We start from the raw sequence: 22,450 nt of genomic DNA on the forward strand, positions 1-22,450 counted from the left end.
CAGACTCAGTTACCTTTTTCTATGACCAGGTCCGAGACAGCTCCCCCTCTGGTTCCCACCTCGAACCACCCGGTAGGGCAGCAAGGATTACTCAGCCGCAGGAGAGAGAGAGAGGGAGCACACCAGGGAGTAGCCTTTTATTGGGGAACAAGAAATTCAGGGGAGAACTCCATCCAATGAAGGTTGAGGGGGGCCGCACTCCAAGGTCAGGGTCAGTGGTCAGTCACACCCCCACACGGACAGGCTCTTGCACCAGGAGAGGGCCGGGAAAGCTCCGACACAGTTTAGCCAGAGAGCCTCAGACCCAAACCGGGAGTTGCCCAGTCACGTGTGAGAATGGCTCCCCACAGACTATAGGTGTCTCCATTTGTCTGGGAAGGAAGATTCCTTTAGCAGCGCAGCACACTAAGGTAACTTCTGACAAGCTATTGACCCCAATGCCCACATTAACATGAGATTGATTTGTAAATGAAGCCCCACTAAATAGGATGGCCACTATGATCATTCCGGAGACAACCAACTAAGGTCAAAAACTCCACCACCCAATGTGAAGGAGGAGTTGAACACCTGATTGGCAAAGAGTACAGAAGATGGTCCCCAGTTCTCCTGGCAAACATTAAACAGTAACAAATTTGGAGATAGCATTATCTCCTTTGTCATTCTCTGCTCAGATTTGGCCCATTCTCTCTTTTGAGAGTGCTCTCTGCTTAAGACTCAGTTTGCTTTTACTTTACTTTTACCTCACTTTCACTTATAATAAAATTATTTTGCATGGCTTTTTGTGTCTGACTTTAAATTTTCTTTCATTGGAACACAAGAACTGAGGTTTGGAGTTTCAGCTCCCTGCTTTCCTATGACAGTAGGACTCTCCTCCACTGGAGAGTAGCTGGTTTCCAGGGACTCAAGATGGATAAGCTCCTAGATGGTAGAGATATCCCACCATGGGTGAAAGTTCCCAAAGACCTGAAAGACCCAGAGGTGTTAGAGTCCAGATGTGACTACTGGAAGCCCTGTTCAGCCCACACAGATCTCACATCCCTTACATTGAGCATAAGCAAGGCCATGCTTGCAACTGAAGGCTCTGGAATCTTCAGATCTCACCAAGGTCATGGTTTATGGCTCCTACTTGTTTTAGCTCCATACCAAGTCGATGCTTCAGTCCATGGCTGAGTGGCACCACCAGTAGCAGGAGAGAATGCTCAAACTCGAGGAAGCTAAGAATGCCCTTGAACTAGGTCTTTGGGTGAAGTGAAGCCAATTTCCAGCCAAAGTGACCAGGACCAGGATATAGAGATGAGGTTGTGACCAGAGATGGAATGGGTCTGGCTTGGTTTAAATTCTTCTACAACTTCTACAGCCAAAGGAATTAAGGAAAACCTAGATGTTTTGGGGTCTCTTTCTTGCTCTGAGTCCTGATATGAATTTCTCTTTCCAAGGTTGCTAATGAAAGAATAAAGCTTTTTTTTTTAAAAAAAAAAAAGATTTAAAAAATTGTTTTTAATTAGGATATTACAACTTTTTTCAGAAAAAGTATAACAGATTATACAAGTCACTTTTTGTGAAACATTAATATTTAGCAATGTTTTCTTTAGCTGAAATATTATTTCAGTTGTAAAAACCATCTCCGGTTACCAAACAACATAATCAGAAACCTTATCAGATTTAACTTGCTTTTACAAATATCCTAAGAATTCTTTAGCTAAATAGTATTTTCAATAGAAAAACATAATTTTAAAAAGTTTGGTATCTTTCTGTCGTTTTATGTACACATATTAACTGTCTTTTTTAGAAGATGATCTCATTAAGCACTGTAAAATAAAGGCAAGAGCTCATCACCTTTTAACAAAAATATTTTGTATGCAACAATTGCAAGTATCAAAGATATCATTTAGTGATTAAAACTTCCTGCTACAAAATATTAAACAAAATACATTTATTGGATTGTTTTTCACTTTTCAGCCACCCTCTGGCATCAAAAATAAGGACATTCCATTAATAAAACCTGCAGTGCAATTGGCTCAGTGGTTAGTTTGGGCCACTCTGTCCCCACCTTCCATTATTCTTTTTTCTCCCCAAACGCCCCCACAGTGGCACCATATTATTAAAAACATTAAGTTCCTGGGATTTATGCTTCACATCAAGACATCATTTGAGTAATTTCAAATGATGTATAGCTCTTCATGTAAAAAAGATGTTTTGTGGTCACAATTACCTCAAAAAGTAATTATATTCAAATAACCTGACACATCAAGCCTTAGCAATTACAAAATCATGATTTTGACACATGGCAATTTATGTTATGAAAATGTGAAATGATAAAAGATGTGAACAGCTGTTCTGTATAAGTGTTCTATTTAAGAGTGCTGCGAAACTCAGGTAATGACTTTATTTTTTTAGTTAACATAACCAGCCCACGGTACAGCATGCTAAATCATAAAGTACAAGTCCAAGGAAGGTAATACCTTTACTAAGTTACAAAACTTTGGCAAATCAGCACAGTACTCTATAATACAATAAAATATTATTTATGTTGAAGTCATATAGACTTAGTGATGATTTTTACTCTAAAAATATCATTTAAATACCAAATCAAAACACTGTGGTTTTTAGCAGAGCAAGTTATTTTATACAATTTAATGTCTTTTAAAACTATACAAATTCTCATTTTAGAGTCAGTCCCCCCTTGCAGGCTGTGCTAGTCTGTATTAGCAAGGTGAGTGTGTATGTATGAGGAGAGGCTCTGCTTGCTCGGCTCTGGGGTTGGTCCAAAGTCAGGTACAGTTCCAATGCCTGAAAAGTGTTAAAATTCTATTTTAAGAAGACTCAACGTCAATACCCATTTCTCCCGAGTACTTTAAAAAAACTTTGTTAAATTTCACATAAATACTAAAACCCTAGAAATTAGTCATTTCAAGCCATAATAACCTCAGATGATCCCTTGGATTTTAGAAGCCCTGTATCTTTTTGTTTTGATCAAAAGTCACATAGCCTTACTCCAGGTTATTAGAAAAAAAATTCTACCTAAAATACAGTTTTACTTTTTAAGTAACAAATAAATACACTGTCTGCTTGGAGAGACCTGGGGATTTGATATTCTATACTGACTTTATCATTTTTCTACAAATGCTGCTGCCACCATTGGTCCTTATGTTCCTCTTGCTGAAGCTGTCAACTCTTCAATCTCAGCATTTAATTTATGTATTACCCATTCCATTGCTTCTCGGCCTTTACTAGCATTAGAAGATATCATGGTCGCCATCAGTCCTTCCAGGTAACTGCTAAGGCTGACTCCCTGCACAGAGATGATGGCTTCCTGAGTCAAAATAGTCTTTTCTGGGTCTTGAGGGTGTGGTTTGTAGATAAGTCTCTCATCCCCTGAAACCATATTTGTAAAGGAAATATTAGTCGATTTAAGCTCCATTGTTGTTGAGAGCCACAGCCAAAGGGGCCCCAGCAAACTTCCAGCTGCCAGCAGATCTACAGGATCAACTACAGAATGTTCTTGCACATATGTTTTGGTTCTTGCTGAACCAATAAGAGACTTCACGATGGAAGGCAGTCCCCACTCTGTGCTAAGAAGTCTGTGGCTGTGCAGCCTTCCAGAGGGATCTACATGCCTGTCAAGCACATCAACTCCAACCACACTCGGGTTCATAGGGTTTGGGTATTTATGCATTGCAGCTGTTGTAACATTTTCCCATAGGTGGCCGAAGACGTGCTCCAAGGTCCAGATCTTCATGCTGCCTGTGGCTTGAGTCTTGTCTGGAGATTCTGGGGGACAATGAGGCACTGAGGTACACTATCCAGGCCAATCCGCACCCAGCGGCCGCACAGCGAGCAGGCAAGAATAAAGCTTTAAATAAGTAAAAAAAATTAAAGTTATGTGTCATTTACTAGAAATATATTGAAAATAAAGAGGCAAAAGTAATCAGGCAAATGCATGAAAAATAAAAGCAGGTCTGGTAATATAATGTTCAAGCTGAAATCCAAGGCTAAAAGCACCCAACAGATAAAAATACATATTGCATAGTAACAAAGTATACGTTAGATGAATTAGATGTAATACACATAAACCTTTATGCAATCATCAGCAAAAATTCATGAAAATGTAATAAAATCTTATCATCTTAATTTATACTGCAAGAATATACCTTTTTCAGAATGTTAGATCATGTTAATAAAACAATTAAAGATAAACAAGATGAAAACTGACCCTGTTTTAAACTAAAAATGAAAAGGGGTGGGGATGTGCTTCAGTGGTAAAGTGCCACTTTATCAGTGGTGTTTTGAGTTCTTTATATATTCTGGAAATTAATGCCCTATCTAAGGTTCAGGTGGCAAAGATTTTCTCCCATTCTATAGGCTTTCTTCATGCTCTTAATTGTTTCTTTTGCTATGAAGAATCTTTAGTTTGATGCTATCCCATTTATTTATTTTTTATTTTATTTCTTGTGCTTTAGGAGTCTTGTTCAGGAAGTCAGATCCTGTGCCAGTATCATATCAGTATTTTAAAAAGTTGCCTTGGCCATACCCCAGACCAATATCAAAAGCCCTCAAGCCAGGCCTGGTGGTACTTACCTGTATTCCAGCTACCTGGGAGACTGAGGCAGGAGGCTTGCTTAAGCCCAAGAGTTCAGTAGTAAAGTACTTGCTGAGTATGCACAAGCCCTGGCTTCAATCCTCAGCACTGCAAAAACAAATAAATACTCTATGACATCATCTTTATTCAGATATAAGTATATGTCAGTTGCAAGTCATTTTCCAAAACTACTTTCCTTCTATTTTGAAGATTCTGTTACTATTCTGTTTACAATTAGTTAGACTATTCTCTTGAGCATTCTGAGTTAGGAAAAATAAGCATATTATATAGTAAATGCTTTATGTCTAAAATTGTGTTTCTTATGCTCTGACAGAAGAATGATATCTAACCAGAGTGAGTTTCAAATTCTTGGATCTCAGTTCTCAATAATCTGTAGATGTTTTCTTCTAAAATGACTTCTAGTGTTGCCAATACAAAGTCGAGTAGCTCTGTAATCCCCTTTTGTTGCATATAACATGTTGTTTCTGCCTGAAAGTGTTTTAAGTTTTTATCATTAAAGTTCAACACCAATCCAAATTTGTGGTTGGTTGTTTGGGTTCTTCTGGGAGTCAAAGATTGGGGGATTTCTGTAGGGGGGGATCAATGAGTTAGGATCCAACAGAATTGGATAATCCAGGGCCTATATCTGCCGTTCATTTGGGGGTAGTAAGTGACAAGTGGGAAGAATCCTAGAAGGGAACAATTGGAGACATATATGGTTAAGTGATTGGGACCTCTGTAGAAATTTTTGAGATTTAATAAGAATTAGAGATCTAAGTATCTAAAGTCATTGATTCAGTCCATGAGTTTATTGATTAGGGCACTAAGGTGATGAATGATCAATTGCAAGCCTGGGATCATCGAGGAATTACAAGTCTTTGGGAATCTTTTTTGGGTGGACCAATAGGAGTCATGGCTTGGGGCCTGTGCACAGTGGTAAAGTGCCCCTACGTTCAATCCTGATACAAAAAAAACATTAAAATTATAATCAATAAGCTACTGATAACAGATATAAAATTTTTTGTAACTCATAAGCCAATTATGTAATTTCTATTCTTATGCCCTTCCAGCATTAAAAAAGCATTCAATTGTCTAATTTTCCTTTAGAAAAATAATTGATACATTTAAAAAAGTAGAGTTTTGTAGATGGTAGCTATTCAGAAGGCTGAGGCAAGAGGATTGTAAATTCAAGGCCAGCCTAGGGAAATTAAGGAGACCCTGTCTTAAAAAAATAAATAGGGCTGGGGATTCAGCTCAGTGGTAGAGCACCCCTGGGTTCAATTCCCTCCACTGATAGGAGGAGCTTGTTTTTATATATATATATATATATATATATATATATATATATATATATATATATATATATATATATATGACATAAAAGCACATATCCCCCAAAATCTCATGTGGGAGACAATGCAAGAAAGTTTAGAAGTGAAATGGTTGGGTTATAAGAGCCTTAATCTAATCAGTGCATTAATCACTGAGAGGTTAACTGGGTGATAACTATAGGCAGGTAGGGTGTAGCTAGAGGAGGTAGGACATTGGGTACATGACTTTGGGGTTATATTTTGTCCCTGGGGAGTAGAGCTCTGTTTCCTGATTGCCATTTCCTGAGCTGCTTTCTTCCACCATACTCTTCTGTCATGATGTTCTGCTTCATGTAGATACAGAGCAATGGAGTTGGCCACCTATGACTGAGAGCTCTAAAATCTTGAGCCACAAACAAACTTCCTCTCCTCTACATTGTTTTTGCTAGGTCTTTTGGTCTCAGCAATGAAAAAAGCTTCCTAAAACTCCCCAATAATTCAAAAAATGAGGAGAGGGTTTTGCTAGTTGACATGCTTTAAAATTCAACAAAATCAGAAAAATTAATATATTACCAAAATATCTTAACCGGTTGTAAATTAAGGAACTCTTTACTAAACTAATCAGTACTAAATGAGTCTACACTATATAAACTCTTACAGTCTGTAGATAAAGATCCAAATTCATTTTATAAAAGACACTAAAATATACTGCTATAAAAAGAAGATGGAGATAATCTTTCACTAATATTGAAGCCAGTGAGTGGGTTAACTTGCTCTGAGCACTAGCAAATCTGTGTTTCATTGTTTCTGATTTGCCTTACTTCTCTATGCCTCACTCCCCACATAATTAACTGATAAGTCCAACTTTGTCTGAAAAAAAAATAGACACCACCAGTCATACAACCTCCTGAGTTAATCTTTCTTTAGGCTTCTAGGCATTTCTGGTGATCTGTGGATAACAACCAAACCATATCAAGGGAACTGATATCTCCCAAAATTAATAACCATTCTGGTGCTACCTAGCTATGGCAAAAACTACACTATCCAGAAACCACATATAAGTTTTTGCACCTGTAACCCCCAGCAAGATGAAATTTGAGTGACCATCCCCCATCTTCCACCTGCAGGTTTGTTGCCTATAAAGCTTTTTCTTTACCAGCTACTCTGTCTTTCAAGTCATTAGATTCATGTGGTGGTGAGGGAACCATACTGGTATCTTTTCGGCCAGTGGCCAAGTCAACAGGGTGACAAGAAAATAGGAAATTTGTCTACATTGAACTCTTTTGCAGAGACTCTTTTGATGACAGTCCTAAAATCAGTCTGGGTGAAGATTCCTGGAGAGGCCCAGTTAAGACATTTCAGTGGAGAAAGGGATTGCCACTTTAGATGAATCCCAAAGACACATTGGACTGATCCAAACATATCACATATTTTAAGATTCTTCTCATTCACAATATGGATGAAAAAATTCTAAATAGAATAGCAGCAAATAAAATACAGATGCACCTCAAGAGAATAATATACCATAAATATTAAGATGATTCCAGGAATGCTAGTATGTTTTAATATGTGTAAGTCAATCAACATAATTTCTTATATAATGATTTCTTATACAAATACTTTAGAAATGTCACACAATGCTATCAATTAACATGAAAATATAAATTAATGTAAATATAATTATAATTAGTATAAAAAGTATAAATCAATATAAAATATAACTAATATTAAAAGTATATAGTATAAAACTCAATAGCCATTGTATGCATGATAAAAACTGGAGATAAAATAGCAACAGAAGGAAACCATTTAAACTTGACAATGCCACCAGGTGCAGTGGTGCATACCTGTAAATCCCAGCTACTTGGGAGGATGAAGCAGGAAGATGATTAATTTGACATCAACCTGGGAAACTTGGCAAGACCCTGTCTTAAAATTAAAAAAATTAAAAAGGACTGGGTGCTGGGAGCCATTAGCCAAGTAGGTATGACAATTTCCTTGCCAGCGTACCCCATGTTGCTTAGTGGAAGGACTCGTGGAAATAGGACATTTTGCAGTGACATTGCATGTATGTGACCTTGCTCAAGGACCAGGGTGGATTAGGGTATTCCCGGTTTAGGATAATTGGGTTTAGGGCATTCCAGGTTTAAGATTATTCCTGCTGGGAATAGGGCGTATCCTGCTGCCTGAGTTCCCCTTGAGTTCTCACGGGATTCAGACAGTATTTTTTGGGAGATAGAAGCCCAGTGGAGGTGGATTTGGGCAGAGAACGTGGATTTCCCCAGAACGTGTTTTTAGACGGCTGGTGTGAGTTCGGGAATAAAGAGTTGCTGTTTGAATCTACAAGCTGTGTGGTGGCTCGTGATTGTGTGCCCAGCCAGACTGCGGCATTTGTGCCCAGCCAGACTGTGGCAACTGGGGATGTAGCTCAGTGGTTAAGTGCCCTGGGATTCAAACCCTGGTACTAAAGAAAAAAATAAATATGAATAAATAAATAAAAGGGCTGGAGATGTAGTTTAGTTGCAGAGTACCCCTGGGTTCAACTATAGTACCCCCCCCCAAAAAAAACCCAAAAAGTTGACAATACCATCTTCCAAACATTTCCAGAAAACTTCATACTAAATGGTAGAAGGTTTAAATCAATTTCATTAACATGGGAAACAAAAGAGGGATGTTTTCTACCATATCTATTATCCAATATTATTTTGTATACTCTTTCTCTGCATTTTCCATACAACTTTCTGCAATGATGGTAATGTTTCATATATAGCACCATCCAATACAGTAGCCATTGGCCTTATGTGGCTACTGAGCACTTGAAAAGTACCTAGGTGACTGAGACACTGAATTTAAAAAAAGTTTTTTTGTGGTGCTCAGGATTGAACCTAGGGTCTTGTATATGCTTAGGCAAGTGCTCTACTATTGAGTTCCATGCTCAGCCCTGAATTTTAAATTTTGTTTAGCTTAAATTTTAACAGTAGCCTTAGTGGCTACTGTACTGGACAGCTAATACCATGAAAAAAAGAATAAATAATATTATCAAATATCAGATAGAGAAAGAATATTATCTATATCTGATATGATTATATAGTTTGAAAACCTAGAAGCTGGAGATATAGCTCAGTGATAGAGTTCTTGCCTAGCCTGCATAGACCATAGGTTCAATCTCCAGCATCACATACACACAAAAGATAACCTAATAAACTATACTAAGAGGCTACCAGAATTTGTAGTTTTGAATCAGTACTAGATAGATGTTATAAAAATGATGCTTTTTTCCTCTATACCAATAAGCAGATGGGATCAGCAAAAATAAGTCTTAACTATGACAAAAGATATTATAAATACCTAAAAATAAATTTAAACATGAGATGACAGATTTATACAAAAATATCATTGAGTCATATGATATAATCAGAGACACCAAATGTAGATACAAAGGCTTAATGTAATGAAAATATTAAATCTCCCCAAACTAATATATTGAAGTTATATAACTCCAATCAGAATTACAATAGTTTCATTTTGTTGTTTTTTTGAGGGGGGGGCGGTGGGGTGGGGATTAGCATTCACTTTGAAATGTGATAAAATGATTTTAAACTTCAGAGACTTCCCAGAAAATAAAATTTCAAGAATAAAAATCCTTTGAAATGAAATAGATTAGAGAGATATTTTCCAGATTATGTTCGTATTCCATATATGGTAAGATTCCACTGGTCACTTCCCCTATTTGTACAACCTCCTCTCCACTGATTTGATGTATCTCTGTTTACCTCCCCTTACCCTATTTTTCAAAAGCCCTTTTCAGTTTGGTTTTGAAATGCTTGCAGATTTGTGAGATGGGAATGGTCTCCCTATTGCAAAAATCTCATTCTAGTGAAAGTTTCTTCCTAACTGAGTCTGGATTTGTATATATTTGACACAAAAAACAAAGTTTGATCTCATATTTCATACTATGCAACAGAGTATATTCCAATTAGATTAAAGGTTTCAGTGGAGAAAGCCAAAACAATCATTGAAATAAATGTTAAGACTATCTTTCTAGAAAGAACTATCTAGAATAGAGAAGGTGAACCATGCAAGATGGAATTAGAGAAGTCATAAAGGAAAGCTTAGACATTTCTGATCAGAAACTACATTTTTTATAATTATTTATTAAAAGATACCTATAAATGCAAAGTACAGGCAGGGTTGGGAAAAACTATTTCAACGTAACTGACAGAGTGTTAATATCACCAATGTGCAAAGGGCCTTCCAAAAATTGCTATGAGGGACTGGGGTTGTGGCTCAGAGGTAGAGTGTTCACCTAGCATGTGTGAGGCACTGAATTCAATTCTCAGCACCACATATAAATAAATGAATAAAATAGAAGTCCATCAACAAAAAAATTGATATGAAAAAGTCAAATTACCTTAAAGAAAATGGGAAAAAGGACATGAAAACTGGAAGAAGAGGGGAAAAACAGAAAAAAAAGATTTGCAATTGTACAAGTAGTGAGAAAATGCAAATTAAATTGATTAAATATTAATAGCCCTCGAAATGGCAAAAATTAAAGAAAGCATCAACATCCAGTGCTGGAGGGAAATGGAAGGAAAATCTAAGCATATGTTCTAACTTCACTTGTTTTAGTTGACTTTAAAAATTGCCAATTTTGGCCGTGCATGATGGTACACACCTGTAGTCCCAGCTACTCAAGAGGCTGAGGCAGGAAAATTTCTTGAGCCAAAGGAGTTCAAGTCCAGTCTGGGCAACATAGTGAGACTCTGCCTTAAAGGGGGTGGGGCAAAAACAATACCATTAATTTGGAGGTCACACAGCTGAGCAATATTTTATTAGTTTCCCACCAGTTTTGCTTAGATTATTCCTTTGAAACTTGGGTCATGATGATAATGGTTGCTTAAATTACTATTCAGGGATTTGAAGGCTACTATTCTCAAAAGTACTGACTCCACTTGGGCCTGTGCTGGTATCTTATGGGTGACTAAAGCAGGGTCAAAATTGTGTAGCATCTCAACCTTCATATTATGTCTGTTTCTTTTGCTACCTTAAACTTGGATTCAGGCTGTTTCTGTTCAAATCTGCACACAGACATGTTAGTCATTTAGGCAATGTTTATCTGGAACTGGCAGCACAAAATTTATGTATGTGAAACTTGCCCTAATCTTTCTTCCCCCCTCTAGACTGATCACACCAAGATGAGGATAATGAAGATATTTTCAAGGAAGGCCATCACAGACTTGTTATTATGTGCATATCAATCTCCATGTTTTACAACATCCCATTCAAGATCAACAGAGTAGTGCCTAGAAGTCTCCCCTAACCTAAGCCCCCTCCTTTCTCCCTTAACTGAGGATAAAAGGAGTTCAAAATTTATGCTGAGTTAAAATGGTTATTTTAGGATGCTATTTTACCATTTTTCAGTTTTGCTGGCTTATCAAATAAATCTTCTTTCTTGCCCCAACAACTTGTCCTCTGTTCATTGGGTCCCTTTTTGAGTTTCACATTTGTAACAGTGGGACTGGGAAACATTGCAGCCTTTGGAGGAAGGAATTTGGCTATATCTATTTAACAATAACACAGTACCTTTACCAGCATTTAATAATAAAACTTCAAAATATAAGAAGTTACAAATTGATTGGCACAATGAAAACCTGGCATCAACAATACAGTGGAAAATTCTCATTCTCTTTCCCCCTTCTCTGTAACTCATGATTAACAAGCAGAAGAAAATCATCAGGAAAGATATACATATTTTATACACCCCAACTACCAAGTTTTAACCAACAGACACACAGAGTACACTAAACCCAACAATTGGAAGATGGTGTTCTCAATCAAAATATGAAAGTTTTGAAAACTGGCCAGGTAATTGAGACTTTGGGCAAGTTTCATCAAGTTTCAGACTTGACATCACTCAAAGAGCATTCTGAGGCCACAAAGCAATTGGGTTAGAAATCACTGACATAAGGCTCAACTTTCTGTTTGGTAAAATGAAATTGTGTCAGGAAACTAACATTTTCTACACTCCCTCTACATGCTTTCTTTGAGACATCAATTCTGAGAAAAAAAGCACAACAGAATGAGTAAGGTCAAATCATGAAAGGCTCCTTTGGGCAGCATTTCTACCCCAGTGGACCAAATCCCAGGTAAGGTGCAGCCAGCACTCAGTCGTCTTTGTTTCCTTTCTGTAAAACTCTGCTCATTCCCCCACGTTCCAGGGGACACCGCTGGCACCCAATATAAAAAGCACCCATTCCTCTACCCTTTGAGTCTCAGAGAATTTTTGCAAGTTATTTTTAAAAATATTTATTTATTTTTTACATACATGACAATAATGGAATGCCTTACACTCATTATTACCCATTTACAGCACAATTTTTCGTAACTCTATATAAAGTATGTTCATGCCAAAATTATGGCATTATACATATACTCTTTTTTTGCATTACAATTCTTAATACACATATATGCCACAATTTTTCATACTTCTGTTTGCATATAAGTTATGTTGACACCAAATTCAAATCTTCATACATGTATTTTGTATAATAATGACCATCACATTCCACTCTCCTTGATAATCTCCTTCCCCCTCCCTTTCCCTCCCACCCCTCTTCCCTATCTAGAAATAATCTTCCTCCCATGCTCTCCTTCCCTTTGAGTCACCCCCCTTATATCAGAGAAAACATTCGGCATTTGTTTTGGGGGGAATTTTTGCAAGTTATGACAGTGGCCTTCTAAATAATTCAGGGATCAAAAGGGGGTGGGGAGTTATTGGATCCTCAGAAGAAAATTCAGACTCAGTGTTCATGACAGTATAAGAAAATCAGAAAGGAGTTTGAAAGCGAGCTAAGATACACCACTACGGATGTCACCCACATCCCCTTGCTCCCTCCACAGATCCACAGTTCCCGGCGCGGAATCACAACACCCAGTGCCCACAGAGGTTAAACTCTGGCTGCCGGCGACTTCCGCTTCCTGGCCTAAGTCTGACATGTACGACCCCACCCCCACCCCCCCACCCCCGCCTCCCCATCCCACCTCCGCCAACACACACACACCCGCCTCAGGCAACCGTACAGGTGTAGTGACAGCCGAGACGCTGCAACCAACCGACCCTTTCTGAGACCGGAGTCAGTTTGTGACACAGACACCACCAGGTGGGCTCGAAAGGGTGCCAGGGTTGGTTACCCCGGTAGAAGCCGGCACAGAGGAAAGGCTGCCGGGTCCCTCAGAGAAGTTTGGCGGGGGCGTGGGGGGGGGGGCTGGTCAGCTCCCCGGCCCGCGGAGGGGAGGGGAGGTGGTGGTGCTAGGCGACGCTTAAAGGAGCCCTGGCTTCCCGTGGGTGGGTAGGGGGACAACCAAGGCTTTGGTACCCTGATGGCTTAAGGTGAAGCGCCCTGCAGCAGCGGTCTCTGAGACAACTAACTCCTATAGGCTGTGGCGGAGGGAAGAGAAGCCCGGTGGTACAGTCCACGGTCCTTCGCCTTGGCCCCCAAGAAATTGCACTGGGAAAGATAGGGTGGGAAAGCGCGGCCTCTGTGGCCAAAACGACCAGCCTTCCAAGATGGAGGCCCCCATAGAGGCAATCCCAAGGGGACAGCCATGTTCCTTGCCTGACAGAGTCACTGAAGAAAATTGGAAAGCCCGCCTCTCCTCTGACACTCACGCACACTCACGCACACTCACGCACCGATAACGTATAAGTGCGCCGGGTGTAATTGTGGGCCGCTGGAGCAGCGGCTGCTTCGAAGCTGACAGTGAGCATGTGCAGAACAAATCCAGAAACTCAAGGCTCCCTCAAAACAGTTTCAGGTCTTAAAGAGTGCAGGAGTTTAACAGGCAGATTAAAGGCCAGTTAAACATCGAGATGAGATTATTACAAGGTTGTGATGACCGGATTTCGTATCAATGATGGTACTCTGTAGGGTGAGTGATGGGGCTTCTCTAAGGCCACTTATGGGGAGGTGCAGAGAGTGAGTGACTGGGATTTGTGGGATGAGTGATGGGAACCCTGGAGTGAGTGATGCAGGAGTCTCTAGTAAATTATGGGAGATCTGTGAGTGATGAGGAGTCCATGGGGGATCTCTGCAGGTTGAGTGATAGAGATCATTGGGGTATAGAATTGGGTTTATTGGGTGGGTGGCTAAGGTTTCTGTGGGATAAGGGAATATTTATTTGGAACTATTTAATGGGGGCCTATGGAATTAGCTCCTCAGTTTCTAGGGGTCAATGACAGATCTTTATGTCTGAGTTGAGATTGTTTCAAAAACCTACTTTGACTTTGATTGCCCTTTTGTATCTTTGCTTTCTTTGTCATTAATTTTTGCCATTGTCTTCCTTATTTTTCTTTGGAATTTTGTTCTAATTGCATGTTTACTCATTACTATTCAATCATTTTCTTTTATAATTATAAGCATTACATTTATGAACTCTACTAATAGTGCTCTCTGCTACTGAGCTACATTTATTTTTCTCTAAGAACACTTTAGCTATATGTGCAAGTTTTGCTATGTAGCATTTCGACCATAGTTTACTTCTAATGTTTTCTAATTTGTTTTGATTTCTTCTTTGACCCCTGTTATTTAGATATGAGATTTTGATTTCCCAAAACTGTCATTGGTTTCAAAATTGTAGTCAGAGACTGTCATTTGAGTGAGTTTTAGGTGCAGGGATCGATGCTTTTAAGTTCAAAACATACCACCAAATCATTTTCCAAAACTTTTGTAAAATTGGAATTCCCACCAGAAATCTATGAAAGGGCTTATTTCAAGATCAGCTCTCAAACTGAACATTGTTGCTTTTTTTATTTTCCCAATTCTGAGAGGCAAACACAAAGGTATCTAGTTTACTTTGATATGCAATTTCCTGACAACTATTGCTTAAATATATTGAAATATGTTTAAATTTTTTCCTATCTTTTGCTTTTATTTCCTTCAAGTGATTTGTCTTTCTTATTAATTTGTGTTGTATTTACCTTCTGCCATTTATGATAAGTATATTTCTTTATCTCTTTATCTTGATTTTTGAAAGTTATCCTCAGGTATAATCAGAAAAATGTTAAACTTGATCTGATTAGATGTATCTGTGTTTTTCCTTTTCAGGTTCTGAGTTTCTTGTCTTGCCCAATAGTTCTTATTTCATGCTTAAATAAATATATGGCCTAAAGTTATTAAAATTTTTATTGTTTTAACTTTTAGAATTAAACTTTATTCTAATTGAAATTTTTTTCTGGTATGTGCAGGAAGTGAGATCAGTTTGTATTTTTAATTTGGATAACCAGTTTGCCAGCACCAATCATTAAATGAATACTCTTTTCTAACCCAGTAAAATGTTACTTCTGTCACACAAATTCCTAAATATATATTTCTTTCTTTTTTACTTTTTTTTCAAATGGTACTGGGATTGAACCCAGGGATACTGTCTACTACTGAGCTACATCCCCAGGCCTTTTTATTTTATTTTGAGGCAAGTTCTCACTAAATTTCCCAGGCTGGCCTCTAACTTATGATCCTCCTGCCTCATCCTCCTGAGTCACTGGAATTACAGGAATACACCAACCTGCCTGGCTATATTGTTTTATTTCTGAACTCTAATTTGTTCTTCTGAAATATGTATTTTTACTCCCTTTTAAAGATTATTTTGACTTTGGAAATAGTTTTGATGTCAAATAATGCTAGTTTTCTTCACTGTTCTTTTTTTTAAGATTTTTTTATCTTTGTTTTATTTATTTATTTATCTATTTATTTGTTTATTTATTTATATGTGGTGCTAAGTGTCAAACCCGGTGCCTCACACATGCTAAGCAAGCACTCTACCACTGTGCTACAACCCCAGCCTCTTCACTGTTCTTTTTTTGTTGTTTTATTTTTTGTTGTTGTTGCTGGTTTGGAGGTTTTGAACCTAGAGGTTTTTATCACTGAGCTACATCTCCAGCCCTTTTTATTTTTGATTTTAAAATAGGGTCTTGTTGGGGCTGGGGATGTGGCTCAAGCTGTAGCGCGCTCACCTGGCATGCATGTGGCCCGGGTTCCATCCTCAGCACCACATACAAACAAAGATATTGTGTCTGCCGAAAAACTGAAAAATAAATATTAAAAAAATTTATCTCTCTCTCTCTTAAAAAAAAAGAAATAGGGTCTTTTTAAATTGCTTAGAGCCTCACTAAATTGCTGAGGCTGGCCTTGAACTTGCAATCCTCCTGCATCAGCCTCTCAAATCACTGGAATTATAGGTTTACACCACCACACCTGGCTTTTGTTGTTTTCTTTAATATTCTTGAGCAATTATTCTTTTGTAAGAATGTTAAAACTATTTAATCTAGTTTCAAAAATAGTAATTGAAACTATAATATTTTGTAGTTTTTTAATAGGTTTAGCACCTTTTTTTACTGTGAGTCAATCATTTTTTATTTATTTGTTTTTTATTAGAGCATATCATAATTATCCATAGTAATTTGGTTCATTTTGACAAAATTACAATGCAAGGAATTTGATTTCAAGCCCCACCCCCCTTTTCCTCCCTCCTCCCTTCCCCTATTCTTCCTCTTCTACTCTATTAAACTTCCTTTTTTCTACATATACATAAAGTTTAAATTCCCTTTGGTATCTTTATATACAAATATAACATGATATATTGTAAAATTCATTCCATTTATCTTTCCCTTTCCCTTCTTTGCCCCCTCACTCTCACTTTCCTTCTACTCTACTGTTTTTCCCTATATCTTTATGGTATACGATCCCCTCCCCAACCACCTTCTTTCCATTATTTTTCTCTAGCTTCCACATATGAGAGAAAACATTTGACCCTCAATTATCTGAGTCTGACTTATTTCACTTAGCATGGTGTTACTCAGTTCCATCCATTTACCAGCAAATGCCATCATTTCATTCATTTTTTGTGGTGAGTAAAACTCCATTGTGTATATATACCACATTTTCTTAATCCTTTCATCTGTTGATGGGCATCTGGATTTATTCCATAATTTGGATATTGTGAATTTCCTAGCATGTTTTAAAAAAATGTTTATTCTTAGATATTTTACCTTTGTATTTGTCATCATTGTGAATAGCATATTTTTTTCTATTTCCATAAAGTCTGTTGACTTTTGTAATTTTCTTATCCAATCTAGTTATCAAATTCTTATATGAGATGTAGTTGCTTTTTAATACTGTCTTAATTTTCCTAGATAACATATCACATCAAATTAAAAATGATACTCTTCCTTTCAAATATCTATTCTGATCATCTTATCTTCTATTGCATTAGCTATAGCTTTCAGAACAATGTTGAGTAATACTTGATAGAGGGTATTGCTATCTTGTTGCTAATGTTAATGAAAATAACTTGAGCATTTAAAAATATTTTTAGTTGTATATGTACAGAATGTTTTATTTATTTTTATGTGGTGCTGAGGATCAAATTCGGGGCCTCACACGTGCTAGGCAATCACTATACCACTGAGCCACAACCCCAGTTCAGTTGAACATTTTTATTTGGGAGTAAAAGGTGTTTGTTTATTCATTTATTCATTTAACAAACATTTATAGAGTACTTATCTCATGCCACATACTGAGTTTGAAACCCAGCGTGACCTCTTACTGGCTAAATGATGTTTTTCCCCAAACAACCTTACTGATATCATTCACCTATCATAAAATTTACCCATTTAAAGCTGCAGTTTAGTGGGTTTTAGTATTTTCACCTTCAGACCAGCCACAGACAACCACTAATTTACTTCCTGTCTATAAGTTTTGTACATTTTAGACACTGTATAATAATGCAACAATAAAATATGTGGTCTTTTTATGACTGTCTTCTTTCACTTAGCATATTATTTTCAAGGTTCATCCATGTTATAGGATGTATCAGTACCTTATTCATTTTATTTATTTTTATTATGGTAAGAACACTTAAAATGAAATCTACTGAAATCTACCTTTTTGTAAATTTTTAAGTGCTCCATACAATACTGTTAACTATAGGGACAATGTTGTATAGCAGGTTTTTAGAACTTATTCATCTTGTATAACTGAAACTCTATTTCCATTGCTATTATTTGGATATGGTTTGAATGTGTCCCCCCAAGGTTCATGTGCTGGAAGCTGGGTCCTCAGTGTGGTAGTACTGAGATAGTAGAACCTTTAGAAGGTGGGGCCTAGTGAATGATAATTAGGTCATTGGGGGGTACTATCCTCAGAAAGTTAATGTAGTTCTTGAGGGACCTCAGTTCCCATAAGAACAAGTTGATATGAAAGATCAAGCCTGGTCCCTGAATCCCTCTGGCTTCCTGTCTCGACATGTGATCACTTCTGCATGGACTCAGAATTGTGATGCCATCTGCCATGAGGCCCTCACTAGAAACCATACTGATAGTGCTACCTGATCTTGGAATTTCAAGCCTCCAAAACTGTGAGCTGAATAAACCTTTTTTGTTTATATGTTCTCCAGCCTTGGGTATTTTGTTATCACAACAGAAAATGGAGTAAGATACCTATTGTACAGCAACTCCCTATTTTGTCCTCCTCTCAGTCCTTGACGATCACCATTCTACTGTTTTCATGAGTTTGACTATTTTAGAATTACAGTCTCCCTTAGTATCTAGGGGGATTGGTTCTAGGACCTCCTGCAGATATCAATATCCTGAGATGCCTAAGTCCCTTATTGTTTTATTCAGCTTTTTCACTGCTGTGACTAAAGGACCCAGCCAGAACAATTGTACAGGAGAAAAGGTTTATTTAAGGCCTCACAGTTTCAGAGGTCTTGGTCCACAGAAAGCCAGCTCCATTCCTTGGGGCTCAAGGGAAGACAGAATATCATGGAAGAAGAGTGTGGCAAAGGGAAGCAGCTCACATGGTGATCAGAAAACAGAGAGAGGGATTCCATTCTCCAGATACAAAATATATACCCCATAGTTACGCCCCCAGTGAAACACTAGCCAGGCACACCCCACCTGCCTCCAGTTACCACTCAGTTAATCCCATCAAGAATTAGTTCACTGATTGTGTTAAAACTGTCACAACCCAGTCATTTCTCCTCCAAACCTCTTGCATTGTCTCACACGTGAGCTTTTGGGGGACACCTCACATCCAAACCATAACACTTACATAAATTGCATTTGCATATAATGTTCATAGTCCTCCTGTATACTTTAAATCATCTCTAGATTACTTATAATACCTAATACAATGTAAATGCTATATAAAAAGTTGTTATACTATATTGTTTAAAAAATGATGACAAGAAAAGAATCTCTGTACATGTTCAGAATTATTTCTAACTTTTTACCTATTATGAATAATGCTGCTCTGAGCATTTTTTTACAAGTGTTTGTATAAATTTTCTTTTGGATGGATACCCAGAAATGAACTTTGTTGGTGTAGGGGAGTGAAACAGAATTTTACCTCTTATCTTCTAGGATTTCTTTTTGCCTATTCTTGAGAATTAAAATGACATAAGACAAGCAGGGAGAACACATACAGATCTAGTAAGTGTAAGTTTTACAATGCATAGGAACTATCATGAAGAAATGATGATCTGTGTGAGTCTAAAAATATGTAACAGGGAATCTCACTATTCTAATGTACCATAATATAATTATAATGTACCAATTAAAAAATGAAGACTTGGGCTGGGGATGTGACTCAGTGATGGAATACTTACCTAGCATGCAGAGACCTTGGGGTCAATCCCCAGCACTGAAAATGATATACTCAAAAAAGTAGTTAGTGTTAATCACTTATATACTCTGTTGGACAAAGAATAAATTGTGAAAAAGCAATGAAATTATGTGGGGAATCTTAAAACAATTATTTTAACAAAATCTACAGAATTCTCTGGTTTTTTTTTTTTTTTTTTTTTTTTTTTGGTACTGAGGATTGAACTCAGGGGCACTAGACCACTGAGCCACTTCCCCAGCCCTATTTTATATTTTATTTAGAGACAGGGTCTCACTGAGTTGCTTAGTGCCTTGCTTTTGCTGAGGCTGGCTTTGAACTCTCCATCTTCCTGCCTCAGCCTCCCCGAGCCACTGGATTACAGAGTTGTGCCACCCTGTGCGTCTCAAATTCTTGTCTTTGTTGATAACAATATTGCTTTCCTTGGGGTAAATTTCCAGTTTTTACATGAAATTTTATCCCATACTTTTTTTTTAGTTGTCAATGACCTCTATTTTATTTATTTATATGTGGTGCTGAGGTTCGAACTCAGTGCCTCACACATGCTACGCAAGTGTTCTACCACTGAGCCACAACCTCAGCCCTTATCTCCTACATTTTAAGAAACAGAATGAAGGTCAGAATGATCTTGCACCTGCTATTTTTCAAGTGCCTTTAACTCAAAATAATCAATATGGCAGAAAGGGTGTGTGTGTGTGTGTGTGTGTGTGTGTGCGCGCGCGCATGTGCATGCTGAACCTCTGAACCTGAGGTCTTGAGCATGTAAGGCCAGAGTGGTATATTTTCAAATCTTTCACTAAATCACATGGTGCCTCTATGTTTAGAAGAGCTGCCAAACTATTTTCCAAAATAGCTGTTCCAGTTTATATCCTATCAGCAATATATGATTATTCCAGTTTGTTGCATCCTTGTTAAAACATGTTTATTATCTTTTTTTTAAATTCTTGTCATTCTACTAGATGTGAAATGATGTCTCCTTGTGATTCTGATTTACATTTCCCTAATGACTACTGATGCAGAGTATCTTTTCCTATACCTAGGGTCATTTGTTTATTATCTTTTTTTAAAATTTATTTTGTAGTTTTCAGTGGACACAACATCTTTATTTTATTTTTATGGGTGTTGAGGATCTAACCCAGAGCCCTGTACATGCCAGGTGAGAACGCTACCGCTTGATCCATATCCCCAGCCCCTGTTTATTATATTAAGAGAAATTTCTGTTCAAATAATTTGTTTTAAAATTGAGTTATTTGTATTATTGAGTTGTAAGTGTTCTTTAATATATTCTAGATATAAGTCCCTTATGCAGTTTGTATATATTTTGTGCCATCCTTTGAGTGTCATATAACCTTTTTTGTGATGATCCTGGGGATGGAAGCCAGGGCCTCATACATGCTAGTCATGTGCTTTACCACTGAGCTACATCCCCAGTCCTTTTGATTTTTTGTTTTGAGACAGGGTCTTGCTAAATTCCTTAAACTTATGACCCTCTTGCCTCAGCCTGTACAGTATTGGGATTATAGACCATACCCAGCTCTTTTCACTTTCTTTTTTTATTTTTTAGTTGTAGTTGGACACAATTCCTTTATTTTATTTATTTATTTTTATGTGGAGCTGAGGATTGAACCCAGGGCTTCACATGTGCTAGACGAATGCTCTACTGCTGAACCACAACCTCAGCCCTCTTTTAACGTTCTTGATGGTGACTTTGTGTTTTTATATGTTTATATTTTAATTTGTATTTTTCTTAAGAATGTGTTCTTAATTGGGTCAGAGACCTTTTAGATATTAATACTCTTATGGTTTTATCTCTTTAATTGATCATTGTATGATTTACATTGATATGTAATATGAATCTATCCTTTACTTTTTTAAATTTATTTTTTAAGTGTAGATGGATACAACACAATGCCTTTATTTTTATGTGGTGCTGAGGATCGAACCCAGGTCCCGCCCGTGCTAGGTGAGTGCTCTACCGCTGAGCCACAATCCCAGCCCCAAATCTATCCTTTTTTTTTCCTGGAATAATTGTTTGGTAAAGTCACAATTTTATAGTGAGTCACAATTGGATTTGAGTTAATAATGTTTTATTTAAAATTTTTGCCATCATGAGACAATTATTCATTGTCTTCTTGTTTTGTGCCATATTTAACAATTGTTGGTATTAAGGTTAAGCCAGTTTTTTAAAGGAAATTGGAAATTTTTATCTTTGTGTTAAAATGGCATAGACATGGCCCTGTGGGGTGGCACATGCCTGTAATCCTAGGGGCTCTGGAGGCTGAGGCAGGAGAATCAGGTGTTCAAAGTCAGCCTTAGCAATTTAGCAAGGCCCTAAGCTAAATGAGACCCTGTCTCTAGATAAAAATTTTAAAAGGGGCTAGGGATGTGGATCAGTAGTTGAGTGCCTCTGAATTCAACCCCTGGAACCTCCCCTCCAAAAATGGCATAGATATTATATTCTTTAAAGTTCAGTTATAAACACACTTAGAACTGTTTTTTTTAAGTATAAATTTTAACTATTTTTCTCTGATTACTGATCTTTGTAAATTTTTACTTTGGGACAAATAATAAAGGTAATATATGTTTTCTAGGAATTTTATATTTTCATGGCACTATGCATAATGCTTTATTAATTTATTTTGATCACTTTCCCACCTATGGCAATTGATCCTTTTTCATTCATAAAATTGAACGAATTTAGGTATGTACAAGTGCATGTATGTATGTGTATATATCTTTTCTTTATCTTTTTTGAAAATATTTATTCTTAAGTTTTAGGTAGACACAATATCTTTATTTTACATTTATGTGGTACTGAGGATCGAACCCAGTGCCTTGTGCATGCTAGGCAAGCACTCTACCACTGAGTCACAACCCCAGCCCCT

General features: G+C 37.4%; 2 protein-coding genes and 1 pseudogene across 5 annotated transcripts in view; 2 read left to right on the forward strand and 1 right to left on the reverse strand.

Moving 5' to 3' along the window:
* Positions 1 to 906: 906 nt before the first annotated feature.
* Positions 907 to 1,252, forward strand: LOC124091508 (developmental pluripotency-associated 5 protein-like; annotated as a pseudogene).
* A 666-nt stretch (positions 1,253 to 1,918) lies between these two features.
* On the reverse strand, positions 1,919 to 13,123 carry LOC124091486 (PRELI domain containing protein 3B-like). The gene is made up of 4 exons (XM_058578713.1): positions 12,970 to 13,123; positions 10,565 to 10,656; positions 4,579 to 4,687; positions 1,919 to 3,853 (listed from the first exon to the last, which is right to left on the reverse strand). The coding sequence occupies exon 4, from the start codon at positions 3,737 to 3,739 to the stop codon at positions 3,146 to 3,148; it is 594 nt and encodes a 197-aa protein (XP_058434696.1). The 5' UTR covers positions 3,740 to 3,853; positions 4,579 to 4,687; positions 10,565 to 10,656; positions 12,970 to 13,123; the 3' UTR covers positions 1,919 to 3,145.
* Positions 12,913 to 22,450, forward strand: part of Znf41 (zinc finger protein 41) — a 49,175-nt gene continuing 39,637 nt past the window's right edge. For 3 of the 4 annotated variants that reach the window (XM_046442573.1, XM_046442576.1, XM_046442575.1), the window contains exon 1: positions 12,913 to 13,049. The gene's annotated coding sequence lies outside the window, so the exon portion shown is untranslated. Of the gene's footprint in view, positions 13,050 to 13,316; positions 13,819 to 22,450 lie in introns of those variants that run through there. The other variant, XM_046442574.2, reaches the window with a different exon arrangement.

Source organism: Marmota monax, unplaced genomic scaffold (assembly GCF_021218885.2).
Source record: "Marmota monax isolate L192 unplaced genomic scaffold, Marmota_monax_Labrador192_F-V1.1 WCK01_AAM20220418_F8-fsc00170, whole genome shotgun sequence".
In the NCBI taxonomy this organism is placed as follows: domain Eukaryota; kingdom Metazoa; phylum Chordata; class Mammalia; order Rodentia; family Sciuridae; genus Marmota; species Marmota monax.

Bases quoted from the DNA above. Each gene is read 5' to 3' on its own strand.
- LOC124091486 (XM_058578713.1), bottom strand. From the start codon at position 3,739: ATGAAGATCTGGACCTTGGAGCACGTCTTCGGCCACCTATGGGAAAAT.